This window comes from Panthera uncia, chromosome D4, assembly GCF_023721935.1.
Source record: "Panthera uncia isolate 11264 chromosome D4, Puncia_PCG_1.0, whole genome shotgun sequence".
NCBI lineage: Eukaryota > Metazoa > Chordata > Mammalia > Carnivora > Felidae > Panthera > Panthera uncia.
The window spans coordinates 4,161,163-4,175,456 of NC_064807.1; the positions used below are offsets into that span (position 1 = coordinate 4,161,163).

The window sequence follows — 14,294 nt, forward strand, 5'->3', positions numbered from 1 at the left end:
TCCCTTTATCCAAAATGCTGCCTCTTCAATTAACGTATTTTTGCCTTATGCCGTATTTTTGCCTTATGCCCTGTTGTTGAGAAGAAATCAAGATGGGTGTGAACAATTCATACCTCCACCGGGAATAATTGCCAACTTTGTTTCAACCAAGCCCATTTTCGCAGAGGAAGCTGAAAAGGAAGGAAGAAAATTAAGTAACATCCGGATCATATATTCAAACATTATGACTTGAAGAAGTTAGTAAAATAAGCTACACATACTCTGTTTACTAATTAAACTCGTGTCACAAATCTTTTAAAAAGTCACTTCAGAAGGCATTTGGTTACGGAAATAGGTAAACACTCTAAATGATAAATATATTAAGAGGTTCACATAACCTTTTCTGTTAAAAATTGCTCGGCAGCGAATTAATTTTTGATGCAGAAAGGCCAGGGCTGTGACTACATAATTTGACCAGATGCTGCCAAGTCACGTTTGAAGGCTCAGACCCCGCTAACGATTGAGGACGAGGAGAGAGGCTTCTGACAAGCAGGAACATTCTTCGGCTGCCTGAAGAGTCCTCGAAGCCAAACAGCTTAATACATCACACCAGATACTACGGCACCTTTTCAGGACCAAATCTCCAGTCACTTCTGACAAATGGTTTTACTGTTCTGACAGCCGGGCAGGGTTCCTCTTTCCGCATTTTGCTTGAACGACTACTTTAACACATCTTAATTATTTATTTGCATATCAAAACATACTTGGACCACTTCCCTTATCCTAATTCCCAGAATCTGCACCCTTTCAGAAAAGGGTTTCACGGACTTTAGCTTCTCCATTTAAAACTCAGGATTTGAGACAATTAGGGATCTGAAGGGGAAAGTCCACGTGGACCAGCAGCTACCAACCCCAAGGAACAGTCAAAACTTACTAAAAACATCATCATATTGACCCTACTTTCAACAGGCAGCTGCTTCAGAAGTGACAGCAGGAGCCAGGAGAGGTCGGTGACATATATCTGCTGCCTGCTTCGCCCGGTCCTTGGGCCTGGGGCCCCTGTCCGTCACCCCGAAGTGACCGTCTGGCGGCAGCAGTCTCCAGGGCTCTGGCAGGACACCAGGCGTGACGGCCCCGGCACGGGAGCGCCTGGGTTGGCGTCCCAGCTCAGTCACTGACCCTGGGCGCGCTGCGTCTCCTCTCTGGGCCCGAGCCTCCGCAGGGACCGAAGCACCCTTCGCACAGCGCCACTTGGCCGATTGAGCGACTTAATGCAGGTCAAGTGCCGAGACTAGTATGAGGGTCAACATTCAGCACACGGTCAGCATTAATTGTTTTCCCTGTCATTTTCATGATCACCTCATCCAACCTTCAGGAGACCGAGCGAGAAGTGGACCTCAGGGCGGTGAAGCTGTCATGACGCAGCGAACCAGAGGTAAGTGCTGGGGCCGGGCACGTGCCACACGTCAGCTCACCCGATCTCCACCACGGCCCCTGCCGGTCCCCCACTGTAGAGGAGCCGACGGCTCTGAGCAGGGCAGGCCCTGCGGTTCAAATTCAGGTCTGCCTGCCCAATTCCGGCTGTCCCCTCCCTGGCCGAGACTAACAAGAGACTGGACCAGACTGTCTCCTTAAGTGGGGATCTTCAACACTCCCTTAAGCCCAATGGGTGACTTTTTCTAAATGCTCTACTCAACGAGAGGAAAAGAACAGAACACATCACTTGGAATTATCTGAAGATAACCGCCAGGATTAATTCTCACCTGCTACACGTATGTCACATGCTAGGGCCAGCTCAAGGCCCCCCCCCAGAGCAAGTCCATCTATCGCTGCAATCGTCGGCACTGGAAGATTAGCTGAAACAGAAGGAAAGAGGTTATGTTTCTTCAGGAAGACAGTCACCGTACGATGCAATCTATGTTACCTGTTCTTAACTGGGATACTGTCCAGAGAACTTTGCATCCCTTTTGCCTTCAACAAAAGAGTCATTTCCTTCATCATGATTCTTCAAAACCATGCACTGACTGTAGAGAGTTCCACCATATAGACATGCACTAATATCTTAACTCCTCCCATATTACAGAAATTCTTTCCTAAATACTTGTCGAATTAACACACTCACAGTTCTGGCTGTAATCTTAGAGCCTGGAGTCTTTTATGAGATGCTTGATTCATACACACTCCTATTCGAAATGACTTAGGTGTGACTGCGAAATTTCTAATCCTTCAAGAACTACCCTGGTACTCAGAATGACAGTCTCATTCAGCGGTAACATGCCTCTCCATTCAAATCGGCCAGGAGGAAGTCAAACTCTCACTCTTCACAGACAACATGATACTCTATGTGGAAAACCCAAAAGACTCCACCAAAAAACTGTCAGAACTGATAGATGGATTCAATAAAGTCGCAGGATATAAAATCGAAGTACATAAATCTGTGGCATTTCTATACACCAATAATGAAGAAGCAAAAAAAGAGAAATCAAGGAATTGATCCAATTTACAATTGCACCGAAAACCATAAAATACCTAGGAATAAACCTAACCAAAGATGTAAAAGATCTGTACTCTAAAAATTATAGAAAGCTTATGAAAGAAACTGAAGAAGACACAAAGAAATGGAAAAACATTCCATGCTCACAGACTGGAAGAACAAATATCATTAAAATGTCGACACTTCCCAAAGCAATCTACATATTCAATGCAATCCCTATCAAAATGACACCAGCAGTCTTCAGAGAGCTAGAACAAACAATTCTAAAACTAGTATGGAACCAGAAAAGACTCTGAATAGCCAAAGTAATGTTAAAACAGAAAACCAAAGCTAGTGGCATCACAATCCCAGACTTCAAGCTGTATTACAAAGCTGTAATCATCAAGACAGCATGGTACTGGCACAAAAACAGACACTCAGATCAATGGAACAAAATAGAGAACCCAGAAATGGACCCACAAATGCATGGCCAACTAATCTTTGACAAAGCAGGAAAGAATGTCCAATAGAAAAAAAGATGGTCTCTTCAGCAAATGGTGTTGGGAAACTGGACAGTAACATGCAGAAGAATGAACCTAGACCAATGTCTTATACCATACACAAAAATAAACTGAAAATGGATGGAAGACCTAAACGTAAGACAGGAAACCATCAAAATCCTCAAGGAGAAAGCAGGCAAAAACCTCTTTGCCCTTGGCCGCAGCAACTTCTTGCTAGACATGTCTCCAGAGGTAAGGGAAACCAAAGCAAAAATGAATCATTGGGCCCTCATCAAGATACAAACCTTCTGCATGGTGAAGGAAACAATCAACAAAACTAAAAGGCAACTGACGAATGGGAAAAGATATCTGCAAATGACATTATCAGATAAAGGGTTAGTTTCCAAAATCTATGAAGAACTTATCAAACTCCACACCCAAAAGGAAATAATTCAGTGAAGAACTGGACAAAAGACATAAATAGACACTTTTTTAAAAGAAGATATCCAGATGGTTAACACACGATATCCAGACACATGAAAAGATGCTCAACTCACTCATCATCAGGGAAATATAAATCAAAACCACCATGAGATACCACCTCACACCTGTCAGAATGGCTAAAATTAACAACTCAGGAACAACAGATGTTGGCGAGGATGTGGAGAAAGGGGAACCCTCTTGCACTGTTGATGTGAATGCAAACTGGTGCAGCCGCTCTGGAAGACAGTGTGGAGGTTCCTCAAAAAATTAAAAATAGAACTACCCCATGACCCAGCAATAGCACTGCTAGGGATTTATCCAAAGGATACAAAAATGTTGATTCAAGGGGCACATACACCCCAATGTTCATAGCAGCACTATTTCCAAAGCATGGAAAGAGCCCAAATGTTCATCAACTGATGAATGGATATTAAATAAGATGTGGTGTGTATATGTATGTATACATACACACACACACATACACAATGTATATTACACACACATACATACATACACAACAGAACATTACTCGGCGATCAAAAAGAATGAAATCTCGCCATCTGCAATAACGTGGATGGAACTAGAGTGTATTATGCCAAGTGAAGGAAGTCAGAGAAAGATAAATATATGATTTCACTCATGTGTGGAATTTAAGAAACAAAACAGCTGAACATAAGGAAAGGGAAGGAAAAATAAAAAGAAAGAAGGAGGCAAACCATAAGAGACTCTTAAACACAGAGAACAAACTGAGGGCTGCTGGAGGGAGGGTGGGGGGATGGGCATCACTTGTGACGAGCACTGGGTTTTGTACGTAAGCGATGAATCACTAAGCTATATTTCTGAAATCATTATTACACTAGATGTCAACTAGCTTGGATTTAAATAAAATGTTAAAAATAATTACACCATAAAGAAAACCAAACTCAGAAGCCTTTCACAGCAGGCAGCGGCTGTGCGGGTGCGGCCGGGGCACCGGGCACCTCTCCCGCCGAGGAGCGAGCACAACCGGGCAGCTAGGAAAGGACCAGCTCCACCAACGGGCACACTCACACGAAGAGGCTCTCAGTTCCGAGACCCTGCCCAGAAGCACGGCTGGGGAGCCGTCAGCCAGCCACAGAGCTCAAAACTAGACTCTCTCTGGCCCCGAGTATTACTTTCAGGAGGCTTCTGTACAGAACTCTTTCATAACTGGTTCAAAAACTGACTGGTTAATTATTCTGCGAAGCAGACTCCTTATTAATTTTGACGATGGGAATGTGAAGCGGGGCCGGCCAAACTTCTTATGGTATAAACAGAACATGGTGCGTCTCTTACTGCTCTGACGACGAATAAGAAATAATAATCACGTGTCCCGGCTGCTGCTACAGGGACAGTCATACCGTAACACGCAAACACAGCGACACGTACATACCTTAAACTTACATGATATTATATAGCAATTCTAGCTCGGTTTTTAAAAATAAATAAAACGTAAGGAAGGAAGCAAGGAAGTAAACAGACACACAGAGAGTACCATCCCTCAAGATCTCTCTTCCGCAGGTATTCTGAAATAGGAAATTCCAGTCAGAGAGGTTGATTCTTTGACTCCTTTTAAAATACACAAACTTGTTGAAGTCCACGGAGTGTTATTCACACGTGGAGGAATTTATCGGCTTTATTTTAAGAGCAAAGGGTGACCAGGCCGGGACGGGGCCCGTGCCCAGGCTGCCACGGAAGGCCAGAGTGTTCCCGGGAGCGCAGGGACGGACGGGGCTGTGGAACAGGTGCGCTCCACCTGTCTGTACCTGTCTACGCATTCGGGGGGGAAGCGAGGGTGTGAGAGGCCAGGCCAGACTCACACGTGCTCCCCAGAGTGCACTTCACAGCACACTCGGTGACAAAAGAAACAGCCACGTCAGGGTCTACAGTCAGGAAATGAAATTAATGGAAGACCAGGATCCAGTTAATTTTATCTGACAAAAAAAACCACGAACAAATAAACATCGATCAAGAATATAACAGAAAGCTAATCTGAGTGGCTCCAAGGTCACCTCAAGTCACGACAAGCCAAACGGAGTTTTTGCTACTCGGCCCTCAATCCTTTCTTCCTACAGGCCTCGGGTATTTCTAGATTCCTCTAGTCTCCCACCTCCCCAGTCTCCTGTCTCTGCCATCAGAACCTTTCCCTGGGCCTCCTTCCGGCCTCGGCTCACGTCCTTCTAGGACCAGCTTCCCGAGGAAGGACAGTAAATGATGCCCCCACCGTCCCTCGCCCCCACCGCAGAGCCTCAGTCCCCTCTGCCAGTCTCTCCAAACCCGCTCTTGCTTTGCCTGCCAGTGACACTGTGTGGCTGTCCTGCAACCAGCGGGCGCTATCTGGTCCCTATTAAACCTGCTGCCTCCGATGATCAGGCATTCGTGCCGGGCCCTCCTCCGTGAGTTCCTCTCTTCGACTGCCTGGCGAGTCCCTGTCAACTTTCCTGTCTTTCCTTCACCTTCTGGTTATTCCTCAGCCTTCTTTCCCTCTCAACAGAAGCTCCCCAGGAGGTCTCCTTCCCACCCGTAACCTTCACCACCTACAATACCAGTGATGGCCAGATGTCCCTCTCGAACCCAAGCTTCAGCCTCAACTGCATCTCTGTAAGCACCTGCCTGTTGGGACATCTCCACTTGAATGCTTTATCATGTTCAAGCCAGCTTGTCAATCCTTCTTCCAGATTCTCTTCCACACCTGGCCCTACTTCCATCCACCAACTTCCCCCAGACAGACACCCAGAAGTCGTCACGGAAGGCTTCCTCTCCACAGCTCACAAATCTGCAAGTCCCCCCCTTTCCTGCAGCAGGAGTTCTGGGTCCCCTCATTTCTCACCGGCGTACGTCTGGGCCTGCGACTGGCCGGCCCCTTCCTGTGCATCTTCCCTATTTCTTGCAGTACAATCGTTCTAAACGGCAAACGCCGTCATGCTACCCGCTTCAGAACTGTACAATGATTTGTTCTACACTCGGGATAAAAACGGAGGAAACAATTAGCATGGTACAGAAGACACCCGATAAACGAGGTTCTGTCCACCAGCCCGACCTCTTCTCCAGCCTCAGGCACATAGTCCACGTTCTGGCCCCATCCTACTTACAGCACCTGCAGAAGCTGTCCCAGCCATACCTGCGGACAAGCTGGCCTGTGCCCTGAACGCCCAGCCCACAACGACGGGCCGTGCCAGGCACTGCTCACAGCCCCTTCCTTTGCACTCCAGGGGGCTCGGTACCCGCTTGTCCATCAGAGCACTTACCACCCTACCGCCCGTTCTGGAACGGACGTTCACGTCGCACCGATGCCGGTCGATGACATTCTTCTTTCTACTCTGGGACCGCCTCTTCTGTCTCTAGCGCATGCCGCCCCGTAGTCTCCCTACTTGGCTTTTTTTCATCCCCTTCTTTCACTTAGTACTTTAAAGACATAACATGAAGACATGTAGCCCGAGGGAGCTACACGGAAAAGAAAAGCTGCAAAGGTTCCTGACCAGGAGAGAGAAGAAGTGGCCGCGTCCCCTCCTGGCCACAAGAAAATGCCACAGGCACTCGCCGGCCACCTGCGGGAAGCCGACTCGTCAGAGACAGAAACCACAAAGGTGAGTTGAAAGGAATCAAACCCAGGTCTGAAATATACGTACTGCTGAGCTCCAGTTCCTGAGAATTCCAACTCTTAGCTAACGGAGGTTGTCTCATAGTCTTTAGACACCCTCCCAAATTAGGAACAGATTCATATGCAAAGAGGAATTTTTCTGCTCATCAAACCGTGCGCTGAAAATGTAGACTGAGTAGAGGGGTCGAAGGAATAAATTGCCCACAAATTCCAAAAGTAATATTCCACAACTGCACAGGCCCTGAAGCACAACAGGAAGCATACAGCAAGATTATGACTCCTGGCCATCTGTAACGTCCTCCACACCGCATCAGGGACGGCTGCCTCGGAAAGACTTGGCAAGGCTTTGCTCTACGTTTTTATTAGTGAATATTCTCAAAGAAAGATCATCCTTAAAAACCACACGTAGCCAAAGAAAGTTAAAAAGCTATCGTTTTTTTGGAAGGATAAAATGTCATTAAGAAGAAAAAAAGAGGTAATGCAGGTAAAGACACAAACGAAACGGATTAGTCAATATACCCTCCCTCGCGTTGTAAGAGGTGCCATAAACATTATGTTGAGAAAATAAAATGATGGGGGAGAGGGCGGAGCAACAGGCAGGTTTCTGGTTCCTCCTGACCTGGAGTAACAGGTAAGAACTAAGGAGGAATAAATAAATGTGCTGATTGTGGATGGGGGGGGGGGGGCGGGGGGGGGGGGGCGCTGAAATGAGTCTCGTGCGCATGTATTCTTAATTCTGAAGGTAGAGAATAAACACTTTCCCTACATGCTTATACTCTTTGGATGCAATGCAAATTATTTTCGAATTTGATAGTTAAAAACCTCAGAAATTTTCTCAAGGGGCTATAAGTTTTGAACATCACATCTTATGTGAAATATATAAGATAAAATGACAGGAAACGTCAGGTCCTTATGCAAAACAAGAACAAGGAAAATAGAGTATTAGCACACTCAAATCATTAAACAGGTAAATTACCTGCTACTTTCAAAGGCTGATCAACATAAACTAGCATTATATAAAGCAGTCTATAAAATCTTTCCCACTAAAGAATTATTCAAGCAGAACAGCTTAATTAGCTTTCGATGAGTAACTGAATTTCAACCATTTGACAAGATTATAAATTCTGAAGTTCTAGTGTGTCAACTACACTTCAATTAAAAAAACTTTTTTTTAATTAAATTAAAAAAAAAATCTTCAATTTTACATAATCCTAATCTTTCCCTGAGAGACGTTTCTCTTAGCAAATTTTCTTCAGGAAAAGATGAGTCATCCCCAAGCGCACACTAGTTTCACGGTTACCTCATACGCTTGTTTTTACATCCAGTACTTTCTCTGCTTGGGAGCACTTCACGATCTCAGCGGACTCGCCGAGACACTGCAGAAGGCCCAACTCCCCACCTCACAGAACTGAGCGGTACGGCAATGGCAGCGTGTGACGGCAGTGTGTGTCTGGACGACGCCGGACGGCCAGGAGCGGAGGCCCCGGCCAACCGCAAAGGCGAGACCCCGTGACCCGACGTGGCACAACCCACAGGCTCAGACACTATTTTGAGTTCAGTACAGGAAACGGGCCAGGTGTGACAAAGAAGATAGCAATCCTTTGAAATGCTCCTAAAAATGTAATTAAAGCAAACAATTAAAGCTCTGCTATTTTAAGAGAAAAATAAAGGAGGTGCCCAGGAAGGCTCTGGCCTACCTCAGTGGCCCGCAGGAGGACGCCCAATGACGGGGGCCACTAGAGTCGGGAGACCACAAATGAGGGGAAGGAGCAGCGAAGGTCTACTTTCAGCTCTGAGAGAGATAGCACAGGTGACGGAAATTTCCAGATGTTTCCAGAAAAAAATAATCCGATTATCAAGGGAAAATGCTAGCGTCAGTCACAATTTTTAAATACGGTTCTTATATAAAACAGAGACATCAAATATTTCAAAAGAAATGCCCACATAATATACATGAAATCTGACTTCATTGAAATCATTCCCAAAAAAAATTAAAAATAAAGCCAAGGTTAACTGAAAATTATAATAAATTCCTACTATCACTAACTCCAACTAAAACTTTCACCTTCAGCCAAAAGTGCCCTCCCCCATTCCCATCATCACATTTCCAAGGAACCACAGACACAAAACCGCTCCTGCCCAAGCCTGCAGGTGCTGGGCCTGTGTGCCCCACGGCGGGGGGTAGGGGTCAGGAGGCTGTGTGCCCCACGGTGGGAGGGGGGCGGGGGGGGGGGGGGGAGGTCTGTACATGGGAGCCACCGTGCCCGGGCGTCAGGGAGCGCTCGCTGTACAATCTAAGGGAAGATCCTGGATGCTTCTAGGCCAACCTCTTATGTACCTGCCTTCGTCATTTCCCATCTAGCTACCTACAGATCTAGCAGGTGCGAGAAAGTGCTTACTCCATGCAGGCACTGTCTTAATCACCCGACAAATATTACTGAAGCCTCCGGCCAGCCTCATGACATCAGAACCGTTATGACCCTCACCACCAACGGGGACATGGGGCAGAGGAACTGCCGTTACTTGCGGGGAACGGCCACCGCTGGAGCACAGATGGCCTGACTCCAGGCACTTGCCCTTCACCAGTTCTCACGGCCTGCACCCCGAGCCCGTGGGGAAGGATTCTGCACTGCGAGGCCACCTTCCGTCCTTCCTCAAGGACCCGGGGACCATGAAGCTGAAGGAAGGGAAATGCCGACACCCCGGCGAAGTCTGAGCAGCACACCTGCTCGGAGCCCTGTGAACTCCGGGAGCCCTAGAGCAACGTGCAGTCCACGCAGCCCGACCAAGGCAACCAAGGGCACCGGGTGCAAGGCAACGGTCAGCTGGCTGGAGCAGGACTCTGACCTGAGACTTCCCTGCAAACCTCCGACCCGGACCGTCCCGAGAGCCTGACTGCAGGTTATCAGAGAAGGCCAGCACCAGATCACCCGTCCCTCCCCAAATTCCCAATCAAATAAAGCCGCCCCGGGGCAACACAGAGAAGAGAGAGCAGCAAGGTCAAGGCCCCCACACTCCCCGCCAGCTCCGTCTGGAAGATTGTACTCAACATAACCGGACGGGAACCTCCACTGTCCACCGCTACTCCGGGTGTTCACTGCGATGGAAAAGAAAAGCAAGACTTCTCGGCACGTGAAATGTTGCCTAACAAATGTAGTTTTTTCAGTTTCTGATGAAAACCTCTCTAGAAGTAGTCCACGTTCACCTGGTAGGAAAAAATACGCCATCCCTGCCTTGCTTCGCAAAGTCTCAGGCCCTGTGTCCTTGCTTTGCAAAGCAGTGTGGCCCAACAGCATTAGCATCCCCTGGAAGCCTGTGGAAATGGAGAAGCCCAGGTCCCAGCCCACAACTACCCGACCAGCAGTTGCGCCGTTAACGAGAGCCACAAGCGGAGCTCTGCATGCCCAGCTAACCCACAGGGAGCCTCACCAGCTCACCATCCCGCAGGATGGCCCGCCGACCCCTACGTGGACGGAGGAAGCACTGACAACCAAACTCTTTGGGTAAGACTCGTAACAGTAAAGGCGGTAAAGGCTTACACACAGACGTCTAGCAGCTGTATGTGGTACATCCACCGGCGAGGCAATAAAAAGGAACCAACTACTGACTGACCCGTGCGAAACATCGATGACTCCAAAAATACGCTGAAAGACAACTGGCAAATTAATACATCCTGTGCTCCATTTATGAAAACGTCTGCAAATGGAAACTAGTCTCTAGTGATGGAAAACAGCTCAGTAGTTATGTGGGGACAGGCAGGGAAGGGGCAGGGGCAGAAGAAAGGGATCACTGGAGGCCATGAAGAAACTTCTGGGGGTGATGGCCTGTTCACCATCTTGATTTGTGGTGATGTTTCCACAGGTCAGAGTCAACACACTGTACGTGTTAACACGTGCAACTTACTATACGTTAGGTATTCCTCAACAGACCTCTTTGTTAAAAATCTAGGACGTGAACAATAGGAAAATGATAAATCCAATGCAAGAAAGTATACTAGTTTCCTGATCTTTTATAAACAGGGGTCAATTATTCGTATTTATATTTATATGGAGATAATTCAAATTTGACAAATCAGGTAACATGGATACGAGTCAATTTAAAATTATAAAGAAAACACTAAGAAACATGATGAGAAAAGTAAAAGGGAAGAATTTTGTTTTAATCGAAATACAACTGACACGCCATGTTATATTAGCTTCAGGTATACAACACAGCACTTCGACGACCCTGTCCGTCACTCAGTGCTCACCCGCTAAGTGCTCTCACCATCTGTCACCACACGATGTTATCGCAATATTACCATTCCCTATGCTGTACGCTTCAAATCCACGACTCACTCACAACCCAAAGCTTGTACCTCTTGATCCCTTCATCTATTTTACCCACTCCCACCCTCCAACAACCTCAGTTTATTCTCGTATTTAATATTTAAATATTTAAATATCTGTATTTAAGCATCCAGTTTTTTGTTTGTTCATTTGATTTTTTAGATTCCACATATAAGTGAAATCGTACGGCATTTATCTTTCTCTGTCTGACTTATCTCACTTAGCATCACAGCCTGCATGTCTATTCATGTTGTTGCAAACGCCAAGACCTCCTTCTTTTCTATGGCTGAGTAATATTCGTGTGTGTCTGTGTGCGGGGCGGCGGGGGGGGCACATGGCATATACACACCACATCTTCTTTATCCATCCATCTACTGATGGACAATTGGGTTGTTTCCACGTCCTGGCTGGTGTGAATAATGTTGCAACAAACAGGGCGGCAGATATATTCATGTTTCTGTTTTCTCTGGGTAAATACCCAGTAGGGGGACTGCTGGATCATACGGTAGTTCTGTTTTCAACTTTTTGAGGAAACTCCACGCTGTTTTCCATACTGGCTGCACTAATTTATAATCCCGCCAACAGTGCACAAGGATTTTTCACCACATCCTGACCAAAACCCATTACTTCTTGCCTCTTTCATACCAGCCGTTCTGACACGTGTGCAGTGACATCTCATGGTGCTTTGATCGGCATTTCCCTGATGCTGAGCGGTGCGGAGCATCTTTTGGGCGTCTGTTGACCATCTGGGTGTCTTCTTCGGAACACTGTCTATTCAGATCTTCTGCCCATTTTCTAATCAGATTGCTTTTCTGGTGTTGGGTCACAGAAGTTATTCATATATTTTGGATATTAACTCCATATCAGACATATCAATTGCAAATATGTCCACCCATTCACTAGGTTGCCTTTTTGTTTTGTCAATGATTTCCTTTGCTGTGCAAAAGCTTTTTGTTTTGATATAATCCCAACAGTTTGCTTTTCCTCCTTTCCCTTGCCTGAGGAGACACACCCATGAATATGTTGTTCAGGGCAATGGGGAGGGAGGAATTTAAACTGGAAATATACCAGTTCTGGAACTGCTCATAGCAAGACGTCAACAGAACTTTCCAAAGGAAAGGATCAAGTACACTATGTAAAGTTATAATAAAAATAACCAGGTGGTCCAAAAAACAACCCTTTCCCATTATTAGAATAAACCCACAAATAGAACAAAAAACAAACAAAAACTACATAGCATATTTAGTATGATTTTTAAACGTAAAGCCACCAAAATCAGAAGGCATAAAAAATCATGACAGACATAAACACCAAACATATCAATACATTTAAAGAAGATGTGATCAACTAGTAAGGAAAAGACTCCAAACGGATCACAGAGCAAAACCCAATTATAAGCAGAACACTAGAGAAACATCTAAAGCAAAAGAGAAAAAAGAATTTATTTTTAATTTGAAGGACACGTATGGTAAATCTCCGAGTCAAGTACAAAGAAAACATCTCATAATCTTACTAAGCAAAGGCAGCATTTTAAATGGGCAAAGAAGCAGCACTGTGTAAACTTGATGAAGGAGGAGGCCACAACAAAGATCTAGGAGCAATAAAGTATCTACGTACCAACAGGGCAGCGTCTGCGAAGCACAAACGCAATAGACAAATTCAAAACAGCACAAATATTACAGCCATTCTCCGACCATTATGTAGTAATTGAACTAGAAAATTACAACAAAAATACTAGCTAGCAGGGGATAGAAAATAAAGATGGCCCGAAGGCACACTCTCTTTCCCACTTAGGAGCTCAGCAGAGAGTGGGGCCCCAGTGAGAATCTACCCAGCAGAAGCACAGGCTCCCGCCACCCACCTGTACAGGCAACCCTCCGACAAGGCCACTTTCCCGACGGAGCGTGTCCAGTGCAGAGGGCGGTACAGACGTTCTCCTCCTCCCCCAGGTGCTACCTATGTACAGCATGGCAGAAGCGGGTCCCATGCCCCTGTAACTCTGGCCCCCAATTCCTTCTACCCCAACAAATTTTTTATTTATTCAAGTGGATGAATGTTAAAAATACGAAATGGGCTTATCCTTAGCTCAGCTCCTTCTTCTTTCCCAGAACACGGGTTCTCCTCCATATGCCTACGTGCAAAGCACCCTGCTTTGCAGTGTTGTGCAATGTGGGTGCTGGGCCAACTGGTGCAGGAGGCAGCCGGCGCCCACCCAGCCTAGCTGTGACGGCGACGCCCACCCAACGTGGCAGATCCAAACAGGCCAATCCCCTCATCAACAGATCTAAGGCCACAAACTTCAACTGAGCTCACATCAGTAATTAAGGGAATAGTTTGCCCCTTTTTCTACATTTTATTTTTCAATTTATTTCAAACCTTAGAGAGAAGGAGGATTTCTATTTATTAAAGCTCCCTCAGATCCCATAATGATACGTATACTTTCTGCACTGCTGTTTGTCATAGTAAAAAACGAAAAACTACCTAAATGCCCATCAGAAAAAAATAATTATATGCATTATGGCATGTCTCTAGCGAATAATATAAGAAAACAATTTTTTAAAGTGCAGTGATAAAAAATTCCACATTGGAGAAAACTAGACTCCAAATATTCCCAGAATTTTTCAAATACAATCTCTACCACTCAGCCAACGGATAACCAAGGAAACAAGACAGGGGACACCTGGGTGGCTCAGTGGGGTGAGCTTCCGTCTCTTGGTTTTGGCTCAGGTCACGATCTCCTATCAGGCTCTGTGCTGATAGTGCAGGGCCTGCTTGGGATTCTCTCTCCCTCTCTGCCCCTCCCCCAGCTCACACTCTCTCTCAAAACAAACATCAAAGAAAGGAAAGAAACAAAAGGGGAAGGGGAAGGGGAAGGGGAAGGGGAAGGGGAAGGGGAAGGGGAAGGGGAAGGG

General features: G+C 46.1%; 1 protein-coding gene across 12 annotated transcripts in view; it reads right to left on the reverse strand.

Moving 5' to 3' along the window:
• Positions 1-14,294, reverse strand: part of AUH (AU RNA binding methylglutaconyl-CoA hydratase) — a 454,909-nt gene that overhangs the window by 386,512 nt on the left and 54,103 nt on the right. For all 12 annotated transcript variants that reach the window (XR_007458347.1, XR_007458348.1, XM_049632780.1 and 9 more), the window contains 2 exons: positions 1,743-1,835; positions 114-170 (listed from right to left, as the gene is read on the reverse strand). Coding sequence is in view for 10 of the 12 variants with exons in the window: in XM_049632780.1 (XP_049488737.1) it covers positions 114-170; positions 1,743-1,835 (150 nt within the window). In the remaining 2 variants the exon portion in view is untranslated. The remainder of the gene's footprint in view (positions 1-113; positions 171-1,742; positions 1,836-14,294) is intronic.